At 45.1% G+C, this 24,801-nt stretch overlaps 1 protein-coding gene and 1 long non-coding RNA gene across 4 annotated transcripts in view; one reads left to right on the top strand and one right to left on the bottom strand.

Annotated features, from left to right (window-relative positions):
- The window catches only part of RSPH9 (radial spoke head component 9), a 53,814-nt gene extending 33,161 nt beyond the window's left edge, over positions 1 to 20,653 (bottom strand). The window contains exons 1-5 of one of the 3 annotated variants that reach the window (XM_038177020.2): positions 20,373 to 20,653; positions 20,067 to 20,229; positions 18,635 to 18,764; positions 17,899 to 18,045; positions 949 to 1,074 (exon numbers count right to left, since the gene is read on the bottom strand). In XM_038177020.2, coding sequence (XP_038032948.1) covers positions 949 to 1,074; positions 17,899 to 18,045; positions 18,635 to 18,764; positions 20,067 to 20,229; positions 20,373 to 20,602 — 796 coding nt within the window. In that variant the 5' untranslated portion in view covers positions 20,603 to 20,653. Of the gene's footprint in view, positions 1 to 806; positions 1,075 to 17,898; positions 18,046 to 18,634; positions 18,765 to 20,066; positions 20,230 to 20,372 lie in introns of those variants that run through there. The other 2 variants (XM_038177023.2, XM_038177022.2) reach the window with 2 other exon arrangements.
- Positions 20,654 to 20,783: 130 nt separating this feature from the next.
- LOC140002132 (uncharacterized) lies at positions 20,784 to 24,540 on the top strand. The gene is made up of 3 exons (XR_011808159.1): positions 20,784 to 23,416; positions 23,541 to 23,653; positions 23,941 to 24,540. It is a non-coding gene; the product is annotated as an uncharacterized lncRNA (long non-coding RNA).
- Positions 24,541 to 24,801: the final 261 nt, after the last annotated feature.

Genomic DNA, 24,801 nt, shown 5'->3' with positions numbered 1-24,801 from the left:
TTGATACTTATCTGAGCTACAAATCAACACTGAATGTACTCCTTTCATCAGAATCATCAGTTAATACTTGTCAGCATTGACGGGAACAAAGGATGAGGATAAACCCATATTACCCAGGAAATGAAATTAGATTAAAATGATTCTTTTTAGTCTCACTTTGTTTAAATGGAAGCCCTAGATTCAGTCTCTTAAGCTGGCCAAGATTTTTTGGCTTTGGGAGACAGAACAAACTCTTCATTCTATACTGAGATAAAATCTCTGTCTGACCATCATTGTTTTATGAAGCTTTGAAACCCAGAGCCCTTCAGAAACAAAAATATTTTTCTTTCTTCTGCTGTGTGCAGAAGTTAATGTCTTCTAGCCCAGGTAGCTCAGCTTGGTGAGTTCTACAAATGGAAAAGTCACTGGATAAAGCCTTGCAGTGAAACCAAATGAGAAAATTTTGCAAACAACTAGGTGATGCCTACAGTTATTTTTTTTCCTAAATTTTTGTGCCATGAGCTGGAAAGACCCCTCTAATTTTGGTGAAGCCTAACACCCGAAACACAAAACAATCAGCCCTGTCTTCAATAGGCCTTTCTCTAGTTCAGGGTTTAGTAAGGATCCCTTAGAGTATGCACCAGCTGTCTACTTTGACTCCAAAAGCAGGTAGAAACTCTAATTTTGTTTGGCATACATGGGTGACAGCAGGCATTGGTTTGTGTTGCCTCCAGATGAGTTGTGGTGTCTTTGTACACAAAAAGATTGCGTGGGTTTGATTTCCAACCTAGGACAAGAATTGAGGCCAGAGTCCAGGCACAAAAGAATACTGCTTAAAGTGCAGAGGTTTTATACATTTATAGAATAAGCAATAAACAAAATCTCCAAAGTCTAAAATCTAAATATTCTTAAGTCCTCATCACAGAGAAGCATGTCACAGCATGAAAGGCAGATCTAAGTTCTTCTCACCAGTGCCAAAGTAGACGTAGCCATACTGCTTAGTCATTGGGACATGGTAGAACGTCAGTCCCGGCCACAGCAGACTCCTCAGCACCACCACAGCACCTCCTTTCTCTGGCTGGACAGTCCAGGAGCCTGTAGGAGAATACGTGCTAGAGTCACTACTGCAAATAAGAAGGGCGATGTTCCTGCAGCAAGGGAGAAGGATCGTGGTGAGGTCTGCCTCACAAGTTAACAGTGCACAAGAATGCACCGGTATGTTGGAGTTCCTGACACCTGAAAAAGAGGGAAGTCAGACCAGAAACCTCACTGCTGTTTCTTCTTCTGGCAGCTCAGCATTATTCGCTGCCTTCATTTCCAGGTGTTTGCATCTAGTTTCACACAAGCACATTCCTACAGCCATAACAGTAATGCCATGCACCACAGGAAGGGTCTCCTGGAGCTCCAGACTTGTATACTTCACCCCTAGGAGAGACTGCAGCTATTCTTGGCTGCTTCTGAATTGGCAGCAGTTACTCTAACGAGCTCTGTTACCCTTTTGGTCTAGTTATTAGCTATATGGCAATCCTGGACAAATGCGCACGGGTATGAAATTTCTCCTCAAAATAAACTTACAGCATTAGTAGAAGGAAGAAGAAGAAGGCACTCTTCCTGCTTCAGGAAAGACTTTCCCATAATGCAGCAACAGGGAAAGAGGAAGAAAATAAAGCTAAAAGGATATTTACAGAAATTTAAGAGAAATTTAGAGAAATTTACAGAAAAGGTTAAATCAGTCTTTTTCTGTAAGACTTCTTCAGTCTTTTTTTGGCTCCACCATTGATGAGGATGTGCGTGGTAGGGGCAAAGAGATTAACTTCAGCATTAATTTTGCTTTGGCTCTGCAGAGGAAGCCCAGAGCCAGTGTGAAAATGCAATTTCTCCTGGATGCAAGGAGCTCTGAGCCACTGAGTATTTGTTTTGTGTTTGACACAACAGCCTGGAAACAATGCTGGAGAGGAGGGGGCTGGAGCATCAACTTGGATTCAATGCTAGGGGCAAGGAGCTGCCAAGGAGAAGAAAATAGAGCTTCAGCACCAAATCAGTAATGCCTAGAGGCTGCGATGTAGGGAAGAAGGTTCTTGCCGAATCTCCATCTAAAAGCAAAAGCAGCAGACCCAAATCAAAAGAAAAAAAAAAAACAAACACCACCCACAATCGGAGCTATCTGACTATTGCTGGCCTAGAGTTAAGTTGTAAATCCACATGCACCCAACGCCAAAAAACTGTCAATTCCAGAGCAAGCAGAAAGCCCGTAATGTGTTGGGCCAGTTAGGCTGTATTCATCCTTGTAGGTAATTTTAGGTTCATCAGTTTGTGCTCTGACTCATGCTTACTCATGTCATGGTTCGCCTGAGGAAGGGCTTCTGTGATTGCTGTCAGCTGCCATCCCCCCCTGCATCCCAGTAACCTCTGGTTCTTGGCCAATTTTAGTCAAATCAGATGAACGGCTTCAACAACCCCAAGTTCCTTTGACAGCTCTCTGCAGGACAGGGTCCAGGGGTTGACCGCAGCTCCTGAAGCTACATGTTTGGTCTGCCAGCAGCAGCACACAGCACAGGCTGGGAGGCTTGCCCGGTAGCCAAAAGGCAACAGCTAGCTTGGGCAACTGGTGGTTGCATGGTTTTGGGGTCGTGCACCCTCGCAGTGCATGTAGTCTCTTACCCAGCTGATGGCCAACTACACCAGGTAATTTCTTGAGGGAGGAGGGAAGTGATGTTGAAAAGAAATATGTGTGGTGGCTGCAGAATGACGAAGGAGTAACACGATTCAAGGTCCTGTAAAACCAGACGTCATGAGTGCTGCCACTCAGCTGTTTTCTGCCTGTTCTTTGTGTTTCTGTTCTTTTCAGAACTTTGTTGGTCATGATTGTTTCTCCTGTCTTTCAGTAGCAAGTTGCACAGGTAGGTTATATTATAATACACAACATAATTCCCATGCCATCTTTGTTCTGTTACCTTTTAAAGCACCCTCTCCGATTACGTGCAAACACGGAACTAAAAGATCCACGAGAACCCCCTCACCTTCTGTGACAGCCACTGAACTTTCTGACAAACTGCCCCCGGCTGCAGTACAGAAGTACAAAGAGGATATTCACAGTCTGTAAAGACCGAAGAGATTTCTGCAATGAAGGGCTTGCTTCTGACTCACTCAGCCCTGTGTTTACACTACAGACAAACAGCTGGAAATGACAGTAAAGCCAAACACTGACTAATGCAGAGCAGGATCAGTACAGGTATGCCATCTCTGCACCTTCCTTGCATTGTGCAGGGATTCTTGTGCAGGTCCTAGTTAAAACATGAGCTGGTGTCTCTGTAAGCAGTGGGTTCCCATACAAGGCAAGCTCAAGTCTCCCACGCAGCCTCTCCAGTGCCACACACAGGGAAACAAATGGCTGGATCTTTGTCATAGCTGGGGTAAACACACACATCATGGCTCGGGCACAGAGATGACAAATTCTGACTGAATGAATCTCCTACAAAATCCACATGCTCTTGAAAAATGACTTGGATTGCATGGCAGCCTAGCTGGGGAACCCTCCACCACAAGGCAAATCATCCAGTGACTGAGGCAAAAGTCACCTGCTGCCAAAGCGCGAGTTTTCAAATTGCTTTGTGAACTTTGCTTCTAAAGTTTTCAGCATTTGCTAGTGGCAGTAGCTAGTCTATGCATGAGGGTGTTGGACAACAAGTGGCAAGCAAATGTCTGACTGTAATCATGACAAATAACTTCCATTTCTAACACTGAACTGACTTTTCTTTCAGTTCAGGGTTTTTTGCAGCGTCAAGCTGCAGAAATGGTCTGCAAGCCTTCCATCCAGAGACTGGTGGGCTTTGATGCAGCTTTACACGTCGATTTGCAGGGAGGATTGTAAACTTTTGGAAGGGTTTCCCTGACAAGAAAATAATGGAATGAAGAACTCCCATTGTCTGATTTTGGACCAGTCCTCTGAAAAGCAAGTCTGTCAAGGATAGGATTGTGTCTTGCCTTGCTGGGTGGTGAAAGCCCTTAGGGATTATCTAGCTTGCTAATGCCTCCCAACATACTAGAAGCATCCAGCACCTTGTGTATATGTGATAGCTTCTATGCGTGTATATAAATCTGCATACATTCGTGTTCATGCACACAGATGAACTCTCTGCCCCAAACTACCTGTAGGGAAAAAACAAATGCCTGAAGCACATTATGTGGGAAAGGTGTGAGGGAAAACAGGGATGCTAATGCTCTCGGGTCCTACGTTTGTATTAAGACTTCTTTGTTGGACAAATTCACAGAGAAGGTAGAGTAAATCAAGTTCTGCTGGATTAAATCCACTATCTTTTTTCTGCAAAAATACACCACATGGATCCACGGTCTCCTCAGAACATTTACCCAGTGTCACACAGGCTTATCAATCTCTATATTCATCAACAGTTAACTCCACTGATCAAAGGAGCTTCCCATACACTTTCAGACCTGGCAGAAATGGACAGATGTAACTGAAAACATTTATGCTAGATCTCTGAAGGCTGTGATGGGCAACTGCTTCATTTTCCTACCATCAGTTCGAGCTGCAAAGTCTCAAAGGGCTCAAACGTGTCATTTCAGAAATGCACGACCTTTGAGGAATATTACATTATACTTCCCAGCTCTTCTCTGATCCTTGATTCTGCATCTACTTCTATGCAAATGGGGACAATAAAGTTTTGCTGATGCTGCATAAGACTACTTGTGAAACGAGGACCTGAACAAAACAAGCAGGGTACTTAAGGGCAATCCCAGCTGGACCATCACAAAGTACAGAGGCTGAGAACAGAATGAATTATAAGTAACTGCCTGAAATTCTAATGCCATCTTCACTTGGGTCCTGTTTTCAGCCGTGACAGTGCCCAGTCATAGAGCTGCGATTTATTGTGCAGCACCACATGGCAGCAGCAGTGCCATCTTTCATCATTTAGTAACCAAATCACTGGGAAGATGTCTCTAATCATCCTTGATAGCTGAATTCATTCAGTAAACTTTTCCAGACTGCACTCCTGCAATGCACGAAACCCATTCAGAAACTGCATTTGATAACGCAATGCTGGTGTCTGCCTTCTAAGAAGACATCACAACCAAGTTCTGGAACTTGCCTGCTTACCTTGGTCCTTTTTGTTAAAGGTTAGTTGAATTACAGTCCAGTATCCCAGTACTGATTTTTTCCATTCCTTACCATGTTAGCTACATTCAAGGAAACAGTCCAGAAAACAAAAGTTAATATTTGAATTTAAGAGACATGGAGTTCTTCTCCTTGAAAGATCCAAGACAACTTGTATTGTCTTCCATCACAGCTCAAATCTCACAATCTTCAAACAACATGATGTTTTTTCCGCCCCACCTTTCTTGCAGGAGCTTTAAATGATGTCATAAATCACTCAAACTATTTTAATCAGTAGCAAATGAACAGCATAAAATAATAGTTTAAAATGAACGTTCCTTCCTTCTCCTTCAAGAGAAAGCTTTAGAAATGCATTGAATAATACAATATAAAAAGGGATCAGGAGAATTATGAAAATTAGGTGCTGCATTTATCTTTTTTAATAAATAAACTTCCCTTTATTATAAACAGTTCTCAGAGTAAAATGGGTAGGTGTGGGCCTGAATTAATATACAAATACTGAAGCAGGGTTCAAATCCTTTCCAACATTGGCTCATCATTACACCTCTTTCAGGCGAGGTGTCTTAATGTGTGACTGGGAAGCTCAGAACATCAGTCTGTAAGGTACACCAAGAATCCTCAATAGAAGTAGTCAGGAAAACATATATAGATATATCTTATTTTTTGCATTGGAGGGAATACAACTATAACTAGGAGATGGCAAGTAAGAGCCGGCTTTCCTACAGTTAAACACTGCTTTTAAGTTGCATCTGAGCAAGAGGTGCAGCCCGTGTCGTCCCTAAATCGAGCAGTGGGGTTAACTCGTTCATCATGCAAAGCTTAATGAGGTGCAGGGAAATGGAGGTCATAGCTCTCACGCTAGAGATTTTTCATGGCAACACCGCTGTGATAAGGTTTCTGTTCTTCAAAATACATATTTTTAAATGAGCAAAATAGTTCTTAAGCTGCACCCAGCAAACCTAAGGAAGCCAAGCGCTGCCTGTTACTGCTCCAGAAGGGAAGGGAGGGAGCTGCTGTGTGGGAGGAAAGAGCATGGGAAAAATATCCGCTGGATGAAGATCTGGAGCTTCCTATTCCCCCTTTGGAGCAGGCTGCAGCCTCCACCCCTCCAAACCCAGGCAGGAATTCTGAGGAGTTCCTTACAACTTTCCAAACAAGAAAGCACTTTGAAGATCCTGATGCTCACCCAGTGTTAAACCGCTGCCTTTTTTATGGCCCTTCAACAGCTGCCAGGACACCAGGGCTGAATTTCAAAAGTCAACCTCCTTCTTCTCAGCTTCTTCTTCCCTTGCAGTCGCCAATAGAAATCCCTGTCTCATCCCCTGCGTCTGTCTCAGCTATGGGCTGAATCTTGCAATTCAGAGGGTGCATGAAACATTAGCTTTTAAACAAAAGCCTTTTAAGAGGGCTGTTTGCAGGAGAAGTTTCCTGCTGTAACTGGTCCACTTTCAGTATGACCTCTCATAACATCACTGCTTTGGAGGTGATTCAGCAATGCCTAATTTCAGAGCAAGCTTGAGAAGAAACAGCTTTAAAAGCTAGACAGCCCGACACAGACTCCATGTCGCACAAGCTCACACAGGGTCATAAAAGTGACATTATCAATTCCTCTTCAAAGAAGGAAATGCCTCGAGGGAAAAGCAGCTACGCCGTGGTTGCACTTACCAATAACACAATATGCTGCTGCAAGAGAAGGTCGTAATGCATCTTTCTGCAGTCAATCCAGAGTGAGAGGAAAGTACTGAGTTACAGGACAAATATTAACACCTAGCGAGGGCGAACACAACCATTTCCCTTTGCAAAAGCAGCTGCTGCTTGGCTGTGTGACCCCAGGCACTTAGTTCTGACAGCGCTCCACTACACCCCTGGGACTTAACTTCCGTTTCCCTCCAGCAGAAAATCCTATGCTGGGGAGAGCTTCCTACTCCTAACTCACTGTCTGTAGGGAACAAAGAGCAATTGCGAAGCAGAGCAGCTGTAAGGAAAGGTCACTTTGCTCTGGCTCTCAACAAATTTCACCACACGGACGTTTCACACGCAGCCTAACAGCCATAAGGACGCATCCAAACAGCGCGGGGCTCAAACTCCTTCGTGCCACTTACTGGCTGCAAACTAAATTTCTTTCATTTGCTTGACACGCCACCTGCACCCCATATGTTAACACTGCTGTCAATATTTCCAATTCCCCATGTAACTATTTAATAACAATTAAATAGAAACACAGACTGGTTGCAGGTTCACTACTATTTTAAAGAGCCACCAGAGCCAGGAAAGTGGAGCTTACAAACAGGCAGATGCTGCCAGGAGGCTTTTGCGTGGTCCTAATGCCTGCCACGTCTTTGACACACAAATAAAACCATGCCCAAACCTCAAAGTAAACCAGTCCTACTTCAGAGGCTTCCTGCTGACGAGGAAGATTCCAGGGTTGCAGCTTTGTCCCACATTCACAATATTCAGGTGAAATTTGGGCCATACCTAGACATCTGACATCAGTGCTGTTTAATTCAGTTGAAGCAGCCTCTGCCCTCAAACCTTTATTCCCACCCTCATCACTCCTCCATCATAAAGCCTGCAAAAGTGTTTTATTTACTGCTCAGTGAACGAGGTCAGGGAAACGATCTGGTTGAAAAATAGTCTAGTCAAAAATAAAGTTATTTTTCCAGCTGGAATCTGGGTGCACAGCCAGCAATGTGGATACAAAAGGAGGGACAATACACAGACATAAATGAGCAGCAGAGGATGGGAAGCACTGACAAAGCTAGCCCAGGAGTAATGCACATCTAATTACAGCCTCCCTTTTAGCCCGGTTACATTGCCTGTTAGTCCTAAATCCACGTGATAATTAGAACAGCACCAGAATCCTTTCTCCCACCAGCTAGTTTTTTACTTTTTTGTCGTTGCTGTTTTGTTACGAAAAAGATGCGGTCTTGGCACAGAAAGCTGCCAGAACAAGGATTCGGAATGGTGCTGTGCACTAGAGGAAACAAAACAATATGCAATCAAAACTTCTAAGTAGCGGGAAAAACTAATTCAAATCCCTTCTGTTTGGATAATGACAACAAAAATACGGATCATTGTATCTTGGGTCCTCTGCAGTAAATTTAGAAATCCCTCCGCGCAGCAGAACACCCTCCTTCCAAAGCACAGGTTTATGCTGGATCCCGTCACACTCCATATTTCTTGTTCAGCTGGTCGCTGTGGAAACGTTTTTGGAGCGTGCCAGGAGTCACGTAGCATCTACCTGGGGAGCCCCTGCATTAATCCGTCACCTTCGTGGACTTCTGTGAGCCCATTGGTTCGCAGGAAGAAAAAGAAGGAGTCTCTCGCTCCTCCCCGCTCTGAATGAAAGACGCTTCCTCTAAATCTTGCTACAGGATTTCAGGCTCAATTCAGCTTCTTTGGGGCTTTTGTCGCCAAACAAATGTGATGTCTTTGAAAGAAAGATTAACAGTTTGATGAAAGGATGCAATGGACAGCTTTGTTCTAGCCATCTTCCCCCTAGAGCTTTCGGTCACTGTCACTTTCTTACCCGAGGGAGAATATCTGTCTGACTCCCAGAGGAGATTATGGCCACCTTGTAAGATTTTGCCTCTCCTGATAACAAAGCACTGGCCACTTTGAGGAGGTGATAATGATGAACAGGGGCTGGATTACGAGCAAAGAACCTCACATTGATCTCTGAATTCTGAGAGAGCACAAAGCAGTCAATGCTGGGATTCAAAGCCCACTGAATGCTTAGAGCACATCCAATTCACCCTCCTGCAGGAGGGGCGAGGCTACAAACCCCTCAGTCAGTCCCCAAGGTGTACTTCTCACCTCCTCATCAAGTTAGCATGACTAGTTAAAAGGACTTGGGGTGAAGAACAGATGGCAGGGCACAGATCATGAACAGTGGATGTTTTCATGCTTGGCTAGATACAAATTCTGGCCCAAATTACCTGAAGAGTTTACCGGTTGCTGAGAATACTGTCACTCAGAGCATGCCCACACAGCACAGTACAGCTGGGGTGATATTAAAGCTAATTCCAAAGCTTTAGACTAAGGAAAGATAGACTAAGGATGGCTAAGCATCTACTAGTACCTGGAATAGCCTGGGAACCTATGCACAGCACAACTGCTGTACAAATACGCCCACAGATCAACTGTCCCTCGACCTTCTCCCTCCACGCACAGCCACACACCCCTTCAGCGTGCAGAATTTGTGGACAGCAAAAGCAGACAATGCCCGTTGACTCCCTCTCTGCAAAAGTTGTACAGCCAAAGGATCAGCAAACGGCAGAGGAAAGCCACGTGCAAAGAGCTGGCACCAATGCCAGCTGCTGCACAGGCAGGAACCGCATCTCCTCACGTGGAGCCCCTTCAGAAATAGATCACTGCGAGCAAAAGCTGACCTGCTTAGGGCTCATTCTGACTTCCAGTAACAGACAGACTGCCCTGGGATTTCCTCTTCGAGTAATTTTTCATCATTCCCTAAAAAAAGGGTTTAGTTCGAGGCTAACAGAGTGATAAAACTACAATTTCTGGTTCTGAGGCTTTACCAGCATTTCCCCATCAGTTAACTGGAAGTTCATCTCCTTTTCACATCCAGTGAACCAGGAACTGGGTGGGCAATGTTTTCCTTTACTGAGGAGGAACAAATCTTAAACACAATCCCTGGAAAGTTGCTACGAAGACTGTGCTTCTGTCCTCCTTATTTCACTGCAGCAGTCAGGAGGGTGAAGGACCCCACCACAGCTCTGTTGATGGGCAGCCCTGATCCAGGATAAACTCACCCAAGGCCTCTGACTAAACAAGCCCCCTGAGGTGATACAGACCTAGGACCCAAAAGCAGTGAATGCACTCTTTTATTACTCGCAGACACAAAGCCAAAGGAAAACAGACTCCTTTCCAGAAAGCAAGGCAGATCATGGACAGCCAGTCAAAAGTTGGCTCTCCAGCTGGCTCTGGAGTCCTCCTGCTGTGCTGCCACGGAGGAGGTTTCAGTCTGATACTGAACTCCTAAGCTAGCAGCACCACACCTGTAGGAGGGACAGCATCTTGGATTGTTCCCAGGGAACTTTCTTGGGCCTCTCTAAGAGTGGCCTCTAAAAGCTAACCCCTAAAGCCTCTGGCTTCTAAAGGCTCCCTAGTCCAACATCACTAGCAACAATGAAGAGTGGCTCTACCTTTGTAGGAGGTAGGAAACATGCCTATGTGTTTGGTACATCCATTGCATGCCTCTGGTCACTAAGGATGCTGAAAAAGCTTTTTAAAAATCCAGTGACCATTCCAGAAATTGCCTAAGCCTAGGAGGGACTGGATCTCTTCCTCTCCTTACCTACCATTCAGGATGTCAATACACCACACACAGCCTGGGAACCCAGGCTTTACCTTCTCCTCGATCTGATCTTCTTGGTGCTTTTCTTCCTCGTTTTACTTTTCTGTAGTTTCTTTTTCTGTGCTCAATGCTGACAATGCTGGCACCATAGTGCACCCTGCTGGAAACCAGCAGCTACAGCCACCCTAGAATTATATCTGACTTCAGTTTTAACAGAGAAATTCAGGTACCAGATAAAAAACACCAATTAATTAATAACCCATTAAGCCAACTGCTCAGTTCAATACCCACATCCGAAAGCCACCAGCTGTTCTGATCCACAGACATCTGTCGTACTCCCTCCGTGCCACCGTCCTATAAAGTTTGGTTGCTGAAACCACTTATTTAAATGTCAGGTAACTCCAAGGGATACCATTGCTCAGTTTCACAGATTCACTGAGTCTGAGGATTACCTCTCCTAAACAGGAATGAGGATAGCTATGAGCCACAAAAGGTATTTTGGTTTACATTTTGGCTACCTCTTTTTTTTCCCCTTGCTAACACGCAGCACTGCCCTCTCATTCATTATGGGTCTTTTAGTTTGGATTTCAGTGAGACAGCTTGAAAAGCCTTGTCCCCGTGTGGCTCTTGGCAGGCTAAGAAGTAAAGTGCTCTTGCTCTCAGCTTTCACAGAGCTGGGGAGGTGCTGCTTATTGTTAAGCAATGAAAGGGGAGGGCTCAGGTCACATCTGTGAAATGTTAGCGGAGAAGGGAGGCTGGGTGAAAGTAGGTGGCCAGCACAGCATAGCACTTCGCTGGATTTTGCAAGGCCACTGGGGAGATAGGCAGCCATTTGTCTTCGAGCCCTGATAACAGCCCGGCTCGCTCTCTGCTGGCTAGCTGGGGTTGTAAATACCTCTGCAGACACAGACTCTTCGAATGGCTGGAGACTGGAGGCTGATAGGGGATTAATCTCCTGGGGGTGGGGGGACAGTCCAAAAGGGAGTTAATTAGCTGCGTTAATGCATGGAGATAAAGCAGGTTCATGTCTCCTGGGCCTCTTCCTCCCAGTACCTGGGCTTTTGGGGTAGGCGAGATGAGGCTACCAAAATGGCCCTTGAGAGTGGCCAAAGGAAACTCTCTCTCACTGAAAAATGCAGCCTCTCCATCGTCAAGGCCCCATTAAGCACAAGGTTTTGCTAAACCGATAAAGAGTGTGCTAATGAAGCTCAGAGGACAGGAGGTTAGCGTTCTGAGCCAGGCTACTGTTCAGGAAGTTTAAAGAAAGGCTAACGCCCAAAGTCAAGGAAATAGTCACAAACCCCTGTCTGTAATGCTGTAAAAGAAACACTCCCAAAGCACTGCACTTTTGGGTGAAGAGATAAAATAATCTTCTGTCTAGACAGTTCTACGCCCCCTCTAACGGAATCGTGAAGCAGCATGTGGACATGGCTCATCATTATCCCCCCTCTGTATACTACTCATTTAGGTCAATGCCATAAAATCTCTCCTTGTGTTAGTCAGCAACTGCATCTGAGGAAATCTCAGCTCTTCAGATCACACTCCGTGATGGACAGTGATAAGTCAGGAGTCTCCTCAATGCTCTTTTAAGCCTTCCTGTGTTACAGCTCAGGAAGTAAAGCCAGCTGTATTGAGAGCCCTGCACTTGGAGTCACTGTCTCAGGAACCCGCTGTCACCTTTGTGTCATTGTCACTGGCAATGAAGAAGCCAAACATCGTTCTCCATAGCTGTCATCAAATTTCCCAAGTTGTACCAGGAAGTCATCTGTTCTGGACTCTCACATACCACTGGCTATTAAATTGAACTCAATTACTCACATCTAGTATTTGTGTTTGTATTTCAGGTTGTGTTTCCATTTGGCTAGGACACATCTCCCAGCATGGCATCCAGCATGACGCTAAGATACCAAGAAATGCACTCATCCATTGCCCTTGCTAGCAGGCAATCATTCCACTCTTAAGATTTCTACCTAGTTTTTCCTTTCGGTTTTTCTAGCTGTAATTTCCAGCTGCTGGTTCCTGTTATGGTTTTCTCCGCTATACTAGACCTTCAGTACCCAATACTTAAACTCCGTGGAGTATTTACACAGTGTAATACAGTCATTCTCGTGTTCTTTTCTGCAAGATAAACAGATTGAACTGTTTATGTCTCTCACCAGCCCTTGAATCATTCTGTGGCTCTTTTCTGCAACTTCTCTAGTTTTGCAATGTGCAGTAATACAGCCCTGATCCCACCAGCAGTATAGCAAAAGTAAAGTCACCTCCCAGTTCCTATTTGCTACGCCCTTGTTTATACATCTACAGATCATATTAGCCTTTTTAAGTCTCAACATCAGACTGAGAGCTTGTGCTCAGTGGGTTGTGTCTGGATTTCCTCTCAGAGCCACAGCTTCCAGAATGCAATTCTCAGCCTCGCTCGTGCTCCCTGTTCTTGTATACTTGATTTTGCACTTACACCAAAACGTACTTTATTTAAGTAAGCTTGGTTTACCAGGTCTCTGTGGGTGTCTCGCCTTTGTCATTATCTGTCTCTCCACCACTCCTGCATTTCTATATCATTTATAAATACACTGAAGAATATCAGCACTGGCACCAGTCCCAGCTGAAACCCCTTCTGACCCCTTCCAGGAACACACCCATTCAGCGCTTTCTGAATCACAACTACTAATCAAGATTAGTTTAGGGGAGGATCTCTGCAATGCTGGGATTTATTCAAGTTAGCATCATAAGTATGCCACAAGTCTTCTGAGATAATGCATTCAGGAGCAACTTTTCTGGCTCTGCCATTCTCGTGTTTTGGCCCACAGTAAAGGTTGTCTAATCCTTCTCTCACTTCGCAAATAGTCTGAAAACCGCCTGAAAGAGTATTTTATTGTCTTCATTTGATGCGAGTCCATATTCTTATTTTCGTTCCAAATACAAACCAGAAAAAAAAAACTGTTGAGCATTTCTGCCCTTCCACGTTCTTATCAGCCATTTTACCATCGCCATTTAGTGACGGATTCCAGTACCCTTACTATGCTTTCTTTTCCTGTCAATATACCCGAAAAATTCCTTCTTACAGTTGTCAAATGAGTCAGCAATGGATTACTCCAGGTTATTCTGTCTTCCTTTGTCATTTCTTATTCATTATAAATTCCAATTTATATTGATCATTAATCGTACCTGACTTTCTGCATTTCCTTTTATATTGATTTTTAATTCTAATTCTTGCTCTTATGACATCAACGAACTGCAGTAGGCTTTGAGCCAAAAGTTGCTGTTTCTTGACTGGGAGCCATGACTTTTGACTAAACTCTTCTCATAGAATTCCTGTTTTACTCATATCTTTTCCTATCTACAATTTTCTTTCCCTTTGCCTCTGACAAACCTCCCCTTCTGCATCATTTTTTAACAGCGCCCTGTTGGTGTCCCTTATCTCCATATCAAAGTGATCTGAGTCAGTAATCTGTGACAAACCTTCAAAGTCAACTTATTGCTTTTCTGAAGTGTATTTACGAAGTGACTAAGAACTGAATTATCCATCCCCAATTTTAGTTCCTCCCAAGCCTTCCATTCTACACTAGTACCCTAGGCTTCCTCCCATCCTTTTCCTTCACCCTTGCAGAATGTAGCAGTGCCTAAACTGGTACGATGGTCACAGTAAAGTCATCCTTTCCTCTCCATTTTCACTTTCCCCGTCATGTCAGTGTGTGACAAGTGACTATTGTTTCATATCCACCCAACATTAGGTCAAGTGAAAACGCTATAGGCATGCTAGGAATTACTGCTGTTTGCTTTGCTGTTTTATTATCTACAAGCACATGTAAAACTGCCACAACTCTAGTTCCTGAAATGCTATTGCCCATGGTGCCGAACTCCATGCAACAGAAAGGACGGCACTGGCAATCTGCCAGCAGCTCAAAGGCTACATCTAATTGTGCATAAATTTGAGCAGATTGTCTGCTTAGACTAGAGCAAACAAGCTTATCTTTAATGCAGACATATGGCCAGTAAAACCTACAGATCTCAGCACGCAACGTTTTGGCCAGCTGGCCATTTGGATCAGAAAGAAGCATTGCATGATCTGATACTGTGGTGACAAGGAGATCAGTATCACAACCCACCCATGTTCAAAAATCATGAGTCAGGCCACTCAAATTCATGAGTTTTGCTCAGAGATGGAGATCTTAAAAGGGGGTAAGCAGACTGAATTTGTCTATGAGAAGGTAGTGTTCACATTCTCCCACTTTTCTCTCCAATCATAAAAAAAAATGTTTTTTTGGTTTTTGTTTTAATAAAAAGTCACATAGTCACTTGCCTCTGGGAGCTGAGATCCCAAGAAAAAGCAGACAGACTCAGTGTGATAAGGGGAGGAGCACCAACATATTCTGAACTCTTAAAGTATACAGATAACCACAAAGATAGACACACGAGCAGAATCTGGAACCTGCAATCACCACAGATATCACTGGTAAAGATAAGGGTGGCAGACAGTTTTGTTATAAAACTCTAGTTGTTGTACTCTTGCACTAAACTCTCTGCTTTTACCATTGCATCCTTGATTCAACCTGGTTTTAGCTTCCTTTCTTCCCACCTCTCAGCTGTCAAATAAAATCTTCTCTCTGCCTCCAGCCTTCCATTCTGTAAGACACCTCTGTTCTCCCATAATGACATGCCACGTTCTGACAGTTACCCTCTTGATAACCATCACAGATGCTCAGTCTCCAATTAATAAAGAAAACTATTCCAACAGAGTTGTTACATTTAGACAGGGGAAGAAAAAAAAAAAAAAAGCAGCCTTTCCTCCCTCAGTCTTGTTCTTTAGGTCTTTTAAGATATTAGGGTAATTCTAGCCAATTCAGGCTGTGAATATCACTGAGATGTTGCTCACCTACTGGTCCATTTTTTATGTATTTGCTGAGGGGAAAAACAATTCTCTGCTTCAGTCACAATCTATTCTGAATGCAATAGGTTTGGAAATTCCTGCTTCGACTCAGATAACAACTGTTCAAGAAAGGAGCTAGCCAGGAAAGACAGGAAAAGCTTCAGGTCAAAATGTGGGGATTTGCCAGAACTGTGAACAACATGTCAAGAAATAGAGAAAGCATTGTCTGCTCTCGATCAGGACTAACATGCACTGGCAGAGTTGAAAGAAAGTGATCCAAGAACCAGAGTTCAAAAGCTTTGCAACCAAGAATGGGAGACTTCAGCGGAGCCACACTGATAAAATCAGTGCAAAGCTTGTGTCTGTCCCCTCTTCCTTTTTTTTCCCCCACATTTTCACAAGCAACCAGTACGTTAGACAGCCTGAACGCTTGCTAAAGAGGTGGGTTGATCTTTCTTTAATGTCAGAGCTCCTTTCTGCGTATGATAGAGTGCAATTAGAGAGGGTGCATGCTTTGCTGATCCTTTAATCAGTTCCTGTCTTACTTCCTTAGCCTGACAAGCTCATCTCATCAATCCCCAGGTTCAGTCCAAGCAAGAGCAGGACAATACAGCCAGAGCTGCACAGGCACCATGATGAATCTTCTACTCTTCCATTAAGAAGCACTCAACTACACTTGAACTCAGGTAGTCTTTAATAGGTAACTTTTCTGAGGAGACTGAGAACTGCATTAAGAGCAACAGCCTCCTGGGAAGAGGGCAAAGGTTCACGCTTATCCAAACCTCAGGTTGCCACAGGAAGACAAACATGATGGTGACATGTCTGAGTCCCACTTCCTACCTGCCACTGGTTAAAAGCGCTACAAGTCACATTTGATTTAAAGACTTCCACAAAATCTCCATCTTTGTGTCTAATATACAGCACGACCTGCCAGTTGCCTGAACCCTTGGACTAGATGGGAAGCTGCAGGATTAGGGGTCCCTAATCTTTAGAAGCTGCCATTCCCCATCACACTGAAGCTGGCAAAAAACAGCACTGCGATGCAAACTAGCCTTCAGGCTCTTATCCCGTGGTTCCAGTTTCCCAGTGGAAACACGTAAAGCACTGCAGATTCATCTCCTGCTGCAGTGGCTTTGTGCCTGCAGGTCTCACAAAACTAAAGAGTCTCCCTATCAGAAACCCTAGAAACAGAGAGGGGAAAAAAAATCTAAGTAGAAGCAATGCCTTAACTGCCATACAAAACTGCAACTAAGATTTTATTAGGAAGCATCTAGGAGCTAACCCCACTTGCCATACTTCTTTTTGAGTCTAAATGAGCAATTCAATGAGCCAGTGTATGTAAAAACATGCTGTATGGCCAGACTACATTTCTGAAAAATGACTGCAGCAAAGACACTAGCAGTAAGTTGGACAGTTTTGATTTTAGCGCTGTTTATACTCTGAAGAGACAAGAATTTTCAGAATTCAGGACACAGCTCACTAGTTTCATTCTCCCTTCTCTTTTGGCAGAGGAAAGATTGGGCAAATATATATATATATTCCAGTTCTTACAGCCAATTCTATCTGGCACGGGACAGCTACTATCCTACTATCCTATCTTGCTACTCCAGAACAGAAATAAAATAGCAAACGTAAAGTCTGATTGTGACTCAAATATTCTTCTAGACAGCAGGATGTGGAAATGTTTGGCCCAACCCAAAAACTCACCATATCAGCAAAAAGCAGTGTTTTTTAGGGAAAAAAAAAAAAAAGCCATTCCCAGTTTACAGACGTAAAGCAGTTCTGTAGAATTCTATGTACTTTAAAATGCAGCACAGTAATGAGGAATGCAGCTGCAGACCAGGTGGTAGATATAATGATTTACTCTCTCTGAATGAGAAACTAAATCCCTGTTCAGAGCTCCAGAAGCAAAACAGCAACATAAATCCAAACTGGTAACATCTCTTTAGAGAAATACCTCACCAGAGGAATCCCTGGATGAGGTTCAATGCATTATATTTAACAATTGCCCAGAAAAACAGTAGAGCTGTGAACTGAAGATACATTCCAGTATGCACATCTTCCGTTCTCCTTCTGCAGTGTATAATCCTGCTAGAGGACAGATTATTCCACACTACAGTATTTCCAACACAGTTTATCAAAATAAAGTTTCAACCCAGCCTCTCAAGGATATCAGTTTAGCGTTAATGAGTGCTCATTTAGGCAAAGAAAAGCAATACTGGGTGGGATGGAAGGTGTGAAATACTTCAAACCATGTAACTCTGCCAGTGACAGGGAATTTATCTCCCCCCATAGGGTCACCAGCTGTCACAGGCTTTACAGAAGTCAGGAGGGAATACAGCACTGAGGCTGAGGGGGGAAGTGATGGTGTGATCAGAAGACCTTTTGTAAGGTCGCAACAGCCCTGGTACACTTATCATTTTAAGTGTTTATAATTGCTTAAAAAAAAGGGAATTAAGTACAACGTTTAATAAAGAATAATGTTTACAGGTTAGCAGGGGGTTCCCCTAAGCATACCCACTCCACTGTAACTCACGCCTTGTCTCTGAAAGGGAAAACTGCCTTCCCTTTCATTGCATCTCTTGACTCTGCTGTTTTTACCTGGTGGGATATCATGCTCCAGAGAGTCCAGAAAGTCAGTGGATGGGTCCCAGTTAGCCTTTTCCAGCAGGGTTTTATTCTTCAGGTTACTAGGCTCCGTAAAATGGAAATAGGAACTTAGCTTTTTTGCCTCAGTCAAGGAAAGACCTGCAAACAGCCATTTCTGAAAGTTAATACAGTGAGCTGGGCTAATGCACATTGTATCACAGACAGTCATATTGTTTCTCTAATGCCCACAGGACAGAATCACAGTCTTTCTCCAATGGACTCCATGGAAGTCCACGGATTTGCCACAAGTGGGTGGCACTACTCCCCGCTGCATTGTGGACCATGCTAACTGCAGTCCCAGATATGCAGTGGGCACTGAGGCAAGACCAACTCTCTGCCCGTTTGGTTACATACTATATGCAGATGATGAACTCACTGCAGCTGTAATGGCTAAACACTGACATAAACCACACACAGACAAATGAAACTACAGGTTTAATGACTCAGAGATTCTCCTCCCACCTCACAGAGTTGAATCGTGCACCTGAACATTAGTGATTATATTCACAGCTCTGTGGTGTGAGTCAGAATTGCAGGAGTGGCACCGGATTGTCTCCTCCCTGTTCATCTTACCCGGGTCAAAAATAAACCTGAAATCAAAGCATCAGCTAGAGAGAGAAAGTCATCTTCGTTTACAGCCTTTATGATCAAAGTGCAGTTGATTCTGATAAAGACAATGGGAATTTACCTTCAAAGTTTCTGTTTTCATGCACAGACCCAAGAGGAGTCTTCACAAATGCACCTCGGGGGACGATACCAACTGCTCTGTCTATCTGGTCTATTGTAGCTATGAGGCGGTCCTCCTCCTTGATCACGAGCTTTTAAAAAAGAGGCAAGTTTTAAAGGCAGGGCTTTCCTTCTTGTTGTTTCTGTAAATAAACTCAATGTGACAATAGAAACCACGACCAACTCATCTTGGTGCCCAATGGCTATCCAAGGATGAACACAAATCAGCCATTCTTCTCATAAGATATGACAGGAAACATGGCTAGGAGCAGAGTCTAGACTCCCAAGAGAATTACCTGTCCCTCCCTTCATTCAACCACTTCCTCCCTCTCAATTAAGCTGCTTTTGACTATTCAGTTAGAAAGAGTGATACCTGCAGTTCCTGCCTAGAGCTTCAGACGCTGCAGTGAGGATCTGTACCAATTGCACATAATACAACATGAAGGAGAGAGGATATTTCTAAGCCATATCTAAGTCCAGGAATAATTGAAGTAAGAGTTCAATCAAGAAGCTGTTGCTACACAATGACAGAGGACAGGAAGGCGGGTATATTCCACCTGCTGTGACCAGGGAGATTCTTGAAGGCATGCATTTTGGAAGGAGCATTACCTATGGGTAATACTCCAAGAACTAGAGAACAAACCACAGGAACAGCCTTTCTAGGCTGTAAAATAGGAGATATGGAGTCCCTCTTGTCTCCCATTCTTGCTTCCGTAACTTTTCGGGCATCAGTCAGTGGTGTCCAGGTAAAAGTGTGCTGGTTCTGAAGAAAGAGCTGCCCCCGAGCAGGAAATTTTCCCTGGAGCAGCTGGGACACATGCCAATTATCAGAATTATTATGAATATTCCAGTTACATGAAGACAGGCTGAGGGAGTTGGGGTTGTTCAGACTAGTGAAGAGAAGGCTCTGTGGGCACCTTACAGCAGCTTTCCAGTGCCTAAAGGGGACCTAAAGGAAAGCTGGGGAGGGACTCTGTCAGGGAGTGTAGGGATAGGACAAGGAGTAAGGGCTTTAAACTAAAAGAGGGCAGATTTAAATTGTATATTTGTATAGAATATTTGGATAGAAATTCTTCACTCAGAGGGTGGTGAGGCCCTGGCACAGGCTGCCCAGAGCAGCTGCGGATGCCCCATCCCTGGAGGTGCTCAAGGCCAGGCTGGATGGGGCTTTGGGCAACCTGGTCTGGTGGGAGGTGTCCCTGCCCATGGCAGGGGGCTGGAACCAGGTGGTGTTTACAGTCCCTTCCAACCCCAACCACTCTGTGATTAAACAAGTAGGACCCAGGCTGTTCCTGTGACCCATCAGCTGCCTCTTACACACGAGGAGCCGTCTGTATGGCACGAGGGGTACAACTGCAGCGAAAGGAGCTTGAAAAGCGTTTCGTCGTATTTACCTCCGTACCGTCTTCGAGCAATCTTTCGGCATCTTCCGCGCTGACCTCGGCGTACTCGTACTGAAAACTCGGGTCCCCCTGGAAGCGGCCCTTCAGCCTCTCCGCCTGCTCCCCCACCTCCTTGGCCACCGGCGTCAGCAGGCTCCACTCCACGCAGTCCAAGCTGCCGGCGACAACACACCTTGGCTCTCCCATCCCTCGGGGCTCTGCCCAGACCCCCAAACCCTCCCCGTCGCCCCCCAACACCGTTTATTTTTGGTCTTTGGGACGCCCATCCCGCTCCCTCTCCCACTCCCCCGGGGGCACCTGTAGAGGCGGCTGCGGGGCGCGGCGCGGTCAGCCCCCAGCCCCTGGGCGATGTAGTAGGTGCCGCGCACGCCATGGACGCAGCCCCAGAACCAGACCGCCTCGAAGCGGTAGTCGCGCTTCAGCAGCGGCAGCGAAGCCCCCAGCGCCGCCCGCTTCTCCGGGCTCAGCCCCGCTCCGCCGCCGCCGGCCGCCAGCTCCAGGCCGCCGGGCAGCCCCTCCGCCTCCATGGCCGCCGCGTCGCCGTCGCCGGGCAACCGGGAGGCAATGGCGGCGCCTCGGCAACGGCCGCCATGGCAACGGCGCGGCGGGCCCGGGGGGAAAATGGCGGCCGCGCCCCGCTGGGCTGAGGGGGGAGGTTGAGCGGGCAGGGCCGGGTGTGTCAGGGCCGTGTAAACCTGACCCGTGTGTGGCAAGCAGTGTGTTAAGCGTGCAGCCCCGCGTGGGTGTGTGTCGTCCCTCGGTGTTCCTCAGAGGGCTGAAGCCAAAGGTGTCCCTAAAAAGCTGGGGGACACCCCATGATGGAGGACACCTTGGCTGGGATCCCACCAGCAGCTCCGTTTTCCTCATGTCTTACACAGCCAACACCAAAAATTACCTCAGAATCTCACTGCACAGCATAATTTTACTGACCTTGCCATCTATCTCCTGCACCTCCATAAGTAGATGGCTTTTTTTATTATTATTATTTTTAACCGACACTATTTGGATCACTGTGTGGGGCCCTGTTTTGCTGAATCACACACAGACAGACATTCGTGAAATAGCTCCTGCCCTAAAAATCTTGCAAACCGGCCTAATACAAACGTCAGTAAATAAATAATGAGGTCATCTGGCTGCTTAGACAAATAAAAGTTGTGTTTGATGTCTTAAGGAAGTTTAAAACTTTACACGAACACTACTTAAATATATGTATGTGCACGTATATTTAAATCCATAGTTACATCATAAATTCTTGTATTTCTTTTTTCATCTATTTCCTGTTCACACCTAAGGAAAACACTGATTAAGGGTTGCTGCCTTTAACACTGTCACCTGCTTGTCTGTCAAGTGAGATGTTCAGTGAGCTGTACAACATGCAGTCAGATCCATTAGTTTTACCTAAATCTCACAAAAATGAACTTGGATTCTTGCAGATTAACCCCCTCTCTTTTAACGTGAATCATGCAGAACATGCAGGAGGGGCCACAAAATTGTGTCCACACTGTCATCTACCATTGTGCCTTAGCCTGATTTTCCCTACAGGAACAGGCGTTTTCAGGCTTCGTAAACTTGTATAATGACCAATGTCGCTAGAACCATTTCTTGCACTAATATTTTATGATATGGCTGGCTGGCCAGTGAACATGAGAACTGCAAGCCATACTCGTTTCATATGAGTCAGAGAGGCAACCTGAGACCGTAATGAATTTCTGCCACTGTCAGCCACAACTGGATTCAAACCAGATGCTAGCAGCTGAGCAGCTCTTTAGCCTGTTAGGGATCTTCTAAGCCACCCAGTCTCCAATCTTTGCTTGCCCTGACTGAAGATTATCAGAAAGGAAATCTGTAGCTTAAGGAAATTCTTCCTGGTTCAGCAAAGCCTGGTGGGCAACTGTACTCTGCCTTGCTTTGTCTTGACCCCAATTACTAAACACTGATAAGCATCGGGAAATAAGTGGTTGTATTATTTAACAAATGAAAGGTCAAAAGCACTGCTATTCAGCAAGGTCAGAGGTTACCATCACTGTTATTAAACAGTTTGAAAGCAGTTTCTCCCATCAGTTGCCATCGCAGGCTCAAACAAGCAGCTTAGCAGTCGGGCAGCCAGGAGGGAAGAAGATAGGCACCGGGCATCATTCAGCAGGGCTCGGGGCAGGCAGCTTTCCTCAGGGACCTCCTTCAGGGAGGGAAGGTGCTGTGCTCCAGCGGTGCACAGCAATCTCCCATCGGGGCACTGAGCTCTCCTGCCTTTGGCCAAACCTGACATGTAGCCATGTGCCAAACTGCTTCAGCTCCTCCCTTTTCCACTCCACAGCACGGTCGACCTGGTAGAGTTGGTGTCAACTTTTGGGTGAGAAATCAAACTCAGGCTCCCTTGCACTCCTCTTGGGCAAGGTACTGAAGCTTAGACAGCTCTTTGCAGCATGAAATATCTTGAAATATATGTAAGTTATTGCTGAGTGCACAGTGGCTCCTGTATGCCTTGCACAGCGTTGTAAAACATTTGAAAATACCTTTAGCGATGTAGTAGGAAGTGAGCTCATTTTCCTTCATGTTCTCCAGCATGCCTCATCTCAAGAGAAAGACAAGCAGTCACTGATCCCTGTCACTGCTTCTGCTGGTACAGATTATGAAGGCTGCCCTGGAAATACTCTCAAAGGACAAATGTAGTACTGTTCTGGGCATATACTAGGCCACCACTGCTCTTAAGTGGACTTACTCCTATCTGTCCTCTGGTTTACAATATAACAGCAACAGGAGGCACTAGGGATGTCCCTACTTTTTATAACACCAACACTTTCCTCCGTCTTGGAGACTGTACTAAATGTGGCAGAATTCTGGTAATACTCTGACTGCAAACTGTTCAAAGAAAAAGGTTTTTGGCTTGCCCAGCACCATTGCCATTTTCTCCACTAGTGAGGCTGAAGCGTGCTGTGTGCTGTCACTGGGAGCCTTGGAGACGAAGGGGTGAAGGTGCTGTGTGCCGCGGGCTTGGGATCCTCCACATCTGGAAACACTGCAGGAGTGTTCCTAGTAACAAGTTAGCAAGAAATTGGGCTAGTAGGTCAGGATGGGAACAGCTGTGCTGAGATTCAGAGGAAATCTGTGGGTTGACTGTGACAACGTCTTCCCGGAGACTCTCTTTGGCGTAGCTCTGGGCAGGCAATATGCCCAAAAAAAGTGGTTATCCTACCCTAGTCAGGAAAAGATAGAAATAAGAGGCAATGAGCTTTGTTGTAGTTGTGACATGAATTTTTCTATGTCTATCAGTTAAATTTCATGCTTTTCATTACTCTCTTAATAGCATCTGTCTTCCTGGCTGTTCCTGGCACATGGGACAGGTAAAGCATTTACTGGGTAGGAAGCACCAATGTGCTGATTACATCCATGCCTGGGCATCACATGAGTAGCTATAACTCATCAAGCTGGCAACTGAACACACACACCTCTCTTTGTGTTTTCCAGGTACCCAGAGAGGTGAGGTGCAGCGCTGTGACCTTGCCCCACCACGCTGCCAAACTGCCTACAGTCTGAGTGGGAGGACTCTGTTCAGAAACCTTGGAAACAGAAAAATATCAGTGAGAACCTAGTGTGGAACTGTGGTCCTGACTGTGGTTGGGCATCAGGAGGATTTCTGCATTATTAAATTATCCACATTTCAAGCTACCCATCATCCTAGTGTGTTGCCCCAATGAGTTAATGCATTCACAAGGGCTAACACAGGACTGTTTAGCAAGGATACGCATTGTACAAACAATTACCTTTTTTTTTTTTTTGGTTGTTCCCACATAGCAGTTTTGATGATGATGATCTCTGATTTGTACAAGTTCAATTTTTAGGACTGACGCTCATTTCTTCTCTACAGGCTGCAGTTGCTAAAGTGGAAGAGCATACCTTATAGTGGCTGGGACCTGAATGATTTAAGCTTTTCAGAGTCATGACCAAGACCATATATTACAGAGAGGAATGAATCAGCAGCCATGAGCAAGCACAGTCTCGATGTGACAAAGTTTAATTAACTTGTCTTTGGAAGAAAGGTCTATAAGTCTGCAGCTTGCAGGTGTCTCCAGACAGAACCTCTCTAACAGTTTAGCACAGAGGCAAGACCTGGTGATACGTGAGGAGAGCAAACAAGCATTTGGCAAGCTGACGATGAGATGAGCATTTCTGGCCTACTGTCTGGGAACTCAGAGCAGGAGTGAGGAGTTACATCTAGAGGGACTCTGGGGTCAGAACAATTCACAAGGCAGATCTCATTAAATAAAGATGAAGTTTTCAGAAAACATTCTTCTACAAACCTTTGCTTTTATTTAGGCAGAGCTTATTCCAGTTGGAGACATCTGCATTTCTCCCTTTGTCAGATAGTAAGAGTCCACTGGTCTTTCCTCATGTCTGTATCTGTAGTGACTGATATTTCCAATGCCTTTTTTATTTCCTCAGGAAAACTTTTCCAAACTGAAATTTCTACTCACTGGCTAACAACTAGTAACTTTTAAAAATGTACAGGAGATAGAGACCACCTCAGCTGGGGTGGGTGGCTTGAGATGATTGTCATTACCCTAAGTCTGAACTTCCCTCCCAGAGAGGTGTTTGCATCCCTGTCTCTGGGGCACTGACTGTTGTCAGTATGGCTCAGCCATCCCCTCAGCAATTCCTTTGCATTTGCGTGGATTCACTTTTGCCACCTGCTGCTGAATGATTCTGTTTGAACAACCCAGCTGCATTG

Source organism: Anas platyrhynchos, chromosome 3 (assembly GCF_047663525.1).
Source record: "Anas platyrhynchos isolate ZD024472 breed Pekin duck chromosome 3, IASCAAS_PekinDuck_T2T, whole genome shotgun sequence".
Lineage (NCBI taxonomy): Eukaryota > Metazoa > Chordata > Aves > Anseriformes > Anatidae > Anas > Anas platyrhynchos.
This window is presented reverse-complemented; position numbering and strand designations above follow the sequence as displayed.